This window comes from Anoplolepis gracilipes, chromosome 7 (genome assembly GCF_047496725.1).
Source record: "Anoplolepis gracilipes chromosome 7, ASM4749672v1, whole genome shotgun sequence".
Lineage (NCBI taxonomy): Eukaryota > Metazoa > Arthropoda > Insecta > Hymenoptera > Formicidae > Anoplolepis > Anoplolepis gracilipes.
Window position 1 is genome coordinate 7261384 of NC_132976.1, and position 7829 is coordinate 7269212.

The window sequence follows — 7829 nt, forward strand, 5'->3', positions numbered from 1 at the left end:
GGCCTATCTACATTTACGCTTTATATCTTACTCAATCAAAAATCCTAGTAATATCTACAAAAAAACTCAATCTAGTTCACGAAAAATGTTATCTTGATTGTGCTAAATATTATATATTTTGTTATATCCTGCAAGTTTAAGTTTCGTATTGCCACGTCATCAAAAAATATCCGTCAATAATAATTAAAAAAAAAAAATAAAGATCGATTGCACGCGCGCGTAAATTCGTAAGAATGACGATAGCAAAATCGATTATGTATCGATCTGTGTTTCGCTATACGCCTTTCATTTATGATATACTAGCATCTATCAGTCCTGACACGCCACCCTTGAATTTTAACATGCCAGAAACAACGGTGGCAATGATGAATGTGTTGAAAAAGCACTATAAAAGACACTCGTTCACTTGACAATTTTAATGAACGTGTCCATTCTCGCGATTGAAATAAAATCGTGAAGGACCATTTAAATGGAAATTTACGCCGTTAATAAGGTACAAAGCTTTCAGCAAACGCACAAAAAGCGACTACCGTGGCGACGAAGGGTAGATTTATGGTTGCGGTAGAAAGGGTGGTTGCGCCCTGATTCGACAAAGGTTAACCGGTTCGCCTGTTTATTTTCGTTGCAGGACGACCCATGGTTCATCCGCCGAGTCAAATGGTGACGGCAAACGAGGGTGAGCCGTTGGACATTATCGTCGAGTTCTGCGCCGAGCCGAGTTACACGAAGGTTCTCTGGATATCGGAGGAGCGCGTTTACACACCGGATGCACCCTCTCACGACGGGGTCCGAGCTCTCGCAATCGAGGTAAATTTGCATGTCTTGCTGCATCAAACATTGCTTGCATGCCCGTATGTCTTCACAGAACTCCTCTGCTCTATGTTCAAAGATTAATTCGTCAAATTCAGGTTACATAAATAATTTGATCTAGAATTATAGATTAATTCGACAATAGATTTACAGTCCGTTGAGTTACATTTGCGTTGTTGAAACGCATTTGATCAAATAATTTAGTAATGGTCGATTTTTATTTCTTCTCCAAATAAAAAAAGATAAAAAATTGTGAAATAATATTTTTGAACGCAATAATTGTCACATATTTGTTTGTAATCTTTTTAAGTGTAAACGCATTCCATTTTAAATACATTTGCAATTGAAATGTTAATAATAAAAAAAATAATATGAGAAATTTTTTTAGAATGTTATTTATTATTGTCTAAATGACTGCTTATTTATTTCATAAATTGCATAAAAATAAATTGACTACTTTTTGTTGATATTCATTACAAATCTCTTAATATTTGATCTTGTTTTGTTTTCCTTCCCAAAATGTTATTTTTTCGCGAAACTCTGCAAGTAAGCTAATATTAATGATATTATACTTTCAAAGCGCGTTTTATATATATATATATATATACATGTTTCCACTTTACAGAAGGGAAGTAATTACAAATAGTGAATATTGCAAACTTTTGCACGGTAAACAATACATGCTCTATAACAAAATTGCACAAAAAAAAAAAAAAAAATAGATTGATCCATAGTTTGTAAATATTAATTTCTTATATTGTAGCAATATTTAACAGTTAAATGTAATTTCCTCAAATATATAAATTTTCTTTACCCGCTCAAAGTCCTACGCTACATCTTTCGTAGCAATACTCGATACTTAACTAATTAATATTTGTGTTATAATCATAGATACCCAATATTTAATAATTATTATTTAGTTATATATTAATAATATAGATATTACGTTATTTGTTTATCGATTTAGATCTTTCATTCTGAACTAGATAAGACAAAACTAGATAAAATAACTAAGTTTTAAAAAGACAAACAATTTAGCCGACCATTTTGAATATTTGTCATGCATCATCTTTTTTTAGCAATATCGTGCTTTCGTGCGTTATAAAAATGCTGGGCAAAAATGTGATTCGCGGGTTTGCTTCATGCAAATCCGTCATCTTTTGTAATACGACACGAATTATGTTTGTACATCCGTTCGAGGATTACACGCTCCCCCGGAGACCCGTTTAGTCCTTTGACGCGAAAATTATGCCGCTATCCTGGTGCGGACGTTCGCGCGATATCCGAGATACTGCAACACGACTTGTCATAGGAAGAAGAGAGAGAGAGAGAGAGAGAGAATGGAGAACTATGAGAACTAGAACAGCTATGGTCGCGTTGCGTCGCGAAAACGCGCAAGCGGAGGGAACGAGATGAGAAGGAATGCAGAGCATGTGGCGGCAAGCGTATAGTGACGAGATACATAGTACGGGAATATTATGCAGGGACAAGCTCGTGCGCGAATACATACATATACACGCTTATTTCATTTCCGCAGCCGGCAAACTTCTTTTTTCGCGCCCGAGCGGAGACGGAATCCGCGAGATAGCTGCATCATAAAAAGGACGGATTAACCATTTTTTTCAGTCCCGCCGGCAGGACCGGGCGGGCGCAAACAATGCGACGAAGCTTTGCGAGGGATTTGCCGATGCACCCGATGTTGCGTTTGTTTTTATTAACATTTGATCCTCTTCGCTCCGCCCGTGCAGTCTGATTTCGCGGTGCGAGTAACGACTAACTCGGTCGATACCATTGAAAATTGCAGATTTTATTGGCAAGCGCGACGACGTGAATGTGACAATACATGTATACGTACATTACTACACTTACAACTCGTAGATATAATATTTTGGAAATATATATGTACATATATATATATGTATATAATCTTATAAAAATGTATGTATATAATGTTTTTGCTCATTACTTTTTGTAGGGAGATTCAAACAATGCATGGTGAAATTAAAACAAGCATCCGTGTTAGCAATCTATGTAGAAAGGAAATACGTATCGTTAAAAAATGGTTTTTATAGTTGGTATAGTTTTTCCTGATCATCGAATATTGCGATAATATTATTGGATATTATTAAAACGCGCACGCTCTTTTCTCGATATACTTTGTACGCAAAATATTTTCATAACACCGCTTACATCGATCTTCTTTTCACTCGAAAGTACTCGCTTGAAAGCTGTTGTACATATCTTACAAGAGATTCGGCTTTTTAAAAACTTTTGCATAATCTTCAATTATTAAAAATAACTTATTTATATATGCATATTTTATATATGTAATTTATTAAATGTATAAGCTGTTTAAACAAAAACAAAAAAAAATTATGATTATATTATTTCACAAAGTCGTAAATATGCTTACTTACTCTATTACGTATAATTTATTTTGTAATTGTTATTGTGAAAAATATATGTTATATATCGCAACCAGAAAGAAAAGTAACATTATAATAATCTATACTTATTTTGTTACTTAATAACATATTTTTTACTAAATTAACTCCGAAAGAATTACAATTTCATTATAACAAAGGATACATAAAGATAAAAACAAACAATATATATAATTATATACACCAAAAGGATATAAAAAATACTACAAAAGCGGAAAGAGGAAAGAAAATCAGAATAAATAGCGATTGGTCAGGGCAAAGAAATCTCAAATATGTTATCAGATAAGAATAGCGAAAAGCTGAAAAAAGACAAAAGAAACGAAAAGTAAAAAGAGCACGACAGAAACGAGATCAGAAACTCACGAAGAGAATAGGTTAATATAAGATAGAGAAAAACGTTGGAAGACCTCGATAGAAAAATCTCGAATGGGCAAAAGAAGTAGAATATGTTAGTAAAGGAATACTGAACGCAAAAGAAGGTGAACGGACGATGGGATAGCACGAGAGCGAGAAAAAAACAAAAGTCGGAAAAAAAGTTAGAATGTATTAGCGGAGAAAGTTTGGACAAACTAGAGAGAGAAAAAAAGAGAAGGTATATGTATGAGAAAAGAAAGAAGATGGTCAAGCGAAGAAAGAGAAGGCACAAGCAAAGCCAAAAATATCAGCGTAGTGAAGAAAGCAGAGATGAAAAAGTGCATACGGAGATAGAATGAGATGAAAATAACAAGAAAAGAAAGACGAGGAGGAAGCGTAGCAAGCTAGACGGAAGAGATGACTCTGAAAGAGGAGTAGGAGAAAGGGAAGTGAAAGAAGGGAGAAGATACGGACAGAACTCGTGAATAGAGAATACAAGTAGAACGAGTCGACGGATGGGGGAGCACGAGCCTCCGGATAGAAGTTGAGGAAGAAGATGGGGAAAGGCTGAAACGCGAGGTTAAATGGAGCAAGAAACTGCGACTCCTTGCATGCGAAAAACTCGCGAAGACCTTTGCGACGACGAGGACGACGAGGACGACAAGGACGACGTCTGCTCCGAATCGCGACGACAAAATATCACCAAGAAACGGCATTGGTCTTGCCAGTGAATAGCGCGAGTCTGATTCAATTACGCAAACGTATTTCTCTTCGATCCCCGGCCGCGTCACTGATAAAATGAATGCACGAGGAAAACATCTCCGTTGCTTCGATATTATTAAAAGAACATAATGATACGCTGTGTATATTCGACCGGATCGATGAAAGCTTTTTATAAAGTTGTATGTCCTAGTGGTGTTTTAGAATAAGATGGAAAGGAAACGACAATGTTTTATATATTTTAATATGACATACTCTTTCTCTCTCTTCTCTCCTTTATTATTAAAAAATTATCTTAATTTGCAGATGTTAAAGCGTGATAAAGGACATGTCGGGTTTTGATATAATTTGTACACATACTTTAATTTATATTATAACAAATCAAAATACTTTTTTATCAATATAATTTTAAAATACAGTATTTTCATACTAAATTATTTTCTAATAATAAATATTGAAACAAAGTATTTCAAGTATTTCTTTTCTTTCCAATTTAATTTATAGTAACATATGTTAAAGATATATCTCATATCGTAAGTGATTTGTCTCATGACAAATAAAGCTGATTTGTCAAAATATTTTTAAATGTCTTTTTAGTAACACAGTATAAAACGTCTACATTAACTATATATATGAACTATATTCGAATACGATGATAAAAAAAAATTTTTACGTCGTGCCAATAACCATCAAGAAATAACTTTATTCTTTTTTATCTACTATCTACCAACTATTAGTATAACTTTCTTATTAAGGTCAATTATCCTATAAACCGGAAGTTTCCTTGGACCTATGACCGGTTTAATACGATTGATTTTTCCATGAACAAAGAAAGGAAGTTGAAGAAAGAGGAGTCATTATAGATACTAATGCGGAAAGTAATGAAACGTATTTCAAGAAGATGAAAGGATCAAGAGAGGGTGTGGGTAGGTCTAAGAAGCAGTCGAAGGCAAGATGGATAATTGAAGCGAGAACATGGAACGTTGCCGGAAGTTTCCAGTTTCCTCCGGCCGGAAGTTTTACGTGAAAGTTTAATCGTAAAGACATAAAGGGACACCTCTGGCTCGATAAGGAGACGACTCTGGACGACTGGATGGACGTTATCGAATCGCAAGTTAATGAGCATTATGCGATAAAAATGTCTCGGTCTGGAACGTGACCTGAGGCAACCAAATCTCAGTGGTTTGAAACGACATGAAAGCGCCATGAAAACGCTCTTCACAAAGATCTTTGCAAGTTCCGTTCTTTCATCATGAATTGTAGCTGCCGTCATTACCTCGGTTAAGTTAAAGGAAACTTTCGAAATTCTCTCGAAGGCATCTTGACTGACATCTTATAGAGAAGGGAGGACTCGATATAGATCAATTTCGAGCTCTCATACTTTGTAGCTCCTGACTTTAAATAATTTCAGTCAACTCTTAGAGAGCTGTTTCCAGTCCAATTAAGAATATACAGTACCGGCCAAAAATATATCATCTTTAGTATTTTTGAGTATAATTTTATTCAAAGTGCATGGATATTTATAATATCATAATATATGTTTTCATAGTAAATACAACTTACTAAATAAAATATTTTTCATAAAATAATATAAAAACTTAATTTTAATAATATAAAAAATTAATTTTGTAAGTAAGTAAATTAAATTAAATTTATGCTCAAAAATCCTAAAGATGATATATTTTTGGCCGGTACTGTACGATCGTAAGAATATCGTGTGCTTAGTTAATAAATTACAAATTTGAAAAATGTGGGAGAGAGAGATATAAAAGCTCGATTGATTTTACAGAGTCAACTCGGCAATCTTCAATATATATATATTGATGTTCGTATTTATATTTTAGATTCAAAAGCGCTGAAAGTTTCGCGCAATCTTGATCTTTCTCAGAAATATGTATAGTGAGACATAATACGCACGATGAAAAGCGCACTAACTACACACCTTTCGTCTTGATTTTTGTGCAGGATGGCGGTCCAGAATCCTGTTACAGGACGACCTTGCGTTTCGAGACGATTCAGTGGTCTCACGCGGGAGAGTGGCTGCTACTGGTCCGTTCGCCGGAAGGGATCGCCGACGCTTCCGTTCTGCTCAATGTGACGCGCGCTTCCGGATACAGCCATGCCCACGTCCGGTCAGTGAGTATCACGTACCTTCTGCTCTGCCTGATCCTGCAGGCATTCCTGCAGGAACATCGTCGCTGAAGCGATCCGCTGACGATCCAGACGGAAGAAACCTCGGCGGAACTTCTGACGACGCGGAAAGCTCGGATGTCAGCTTTTCCAAAATGACGAAGGAAAAGAGCAAGTTTCTCTGTACATAATATTGAAATCCTCTTTTTCGACGAATTTTCCCCCGCGCGATTCACGCGTTGACGAGACGCGCATTTGTCCAACATGCTACGACTTATGTATCTTTTTAGTATCGCGAATACAATAGAAATTCGATGAAATCGCTCCGCTGGCATGCCTTCGGCGCAAATTATTACGGCCTTGGTGTTCCTCGGATCTTGTAGCGAATTCTCTTGTTCTATTTGGACGATTCTAGAAGACGCATTTACGATTGCGAAAAAGAGCGCGACCTACTGCCGTCGTCGTACGAAATCTTTAAAAGCAAGCTTGCGTCTGTATATGAACGAGTACCCATGCGATCGAGAAATGGTTCAAAAAAAAAAAAAAAAAAAAAAAAAAATTCGATTTCTCTGGCCTTATACGAAAATAGCGAAGGAGAGAAAGGAAGAGATCGCGCGGATGATACATATTTATATAGAGAGAAAATTTGTAAACTACGAATTTATGCGCGCTAACATTTGCGCGATATGCCGTACGATGTGTATATACTTGTATAGGTAAAATAAATAATAAGCCAATGTTTACGAATTGTGGAACGCGATGTTTCCGCATGTAGGGATCAGAATGAAAAGAAGACCAATTTTTCTTCTTTTTTTTTTTTCTTTTTTGTCATTCACGAATTTTCTGCAAATAAAAAGCAGCGCGCGAAATATAGCTTATGGCAGACAAGTTTCAAACGGATCGATTTTTGTCTCCGAATTAAAAAATCATTCTAATATTGCGAAACAACCCCCTCATAATGAAGTATGGTGGGTGATACTGCCTATAATAGTATAAACGAAATAATAAGAAATGAATGAGCATGATATGATGCAAATCTTAACAAAGAAGATACGCGGTCTCCCCTGCATGCCCCAGAACGAAAGTTCGTGCTACCGGATGAAACAAACTTAATTGTGCAACGTCAAATATTCCCGAAGATAGGGCGGCTAAAAATTAAATAAATTGTTGTATATTATTTAGGTAAGTAGAATTTGATAGCGTGTATATAGTGACTGTAAATGCGTAGGTTTATCGTACGCCCGTACACGACGAATTATACAGTGTGACGCTGTTAGAGATATATTTATTATTCGTTGATATATTTTTATAAAGTTTTATTTAGCTATAAGTTCTCGTTCGCCTTCCCCCTCCATCCCGAATCTCGTTCGC

The 7829-nt window shown here is 35.8% G+C and overlaps 1 protein-coding gene across 5 annotated transcripts in view; it reads left to right on the forward strand.

The window, feature by feature from the left end:
- Tei (irregular chiasm C-roughest protein teiresias) overlaps positions 1-7622 on the forward strand; it is a 324556-nt gene extending 316934 nt beyond the window's left edge. For all 5 annotated transcript variants that reach the window (XM_072896416.1, XM_072896415.1, XM_072896413.1 and 2 more), the window contains 2 exons: positions 629-807; positions 6294-7622. In XM_072896416.1, coding sequence (XP_072752517.1) covers positions 629-807; positions 6294-6530 — 416 coding nt within the window. In that variant the 3' untranslated portion in view covers positions 6531-7622. The remainder of the gene's footprint in view (positions 1-628; positions 808-6293) is intronic.
- The last annotated feature ends 207 nt before the right edge of the window (positions 7623-7829 follow it).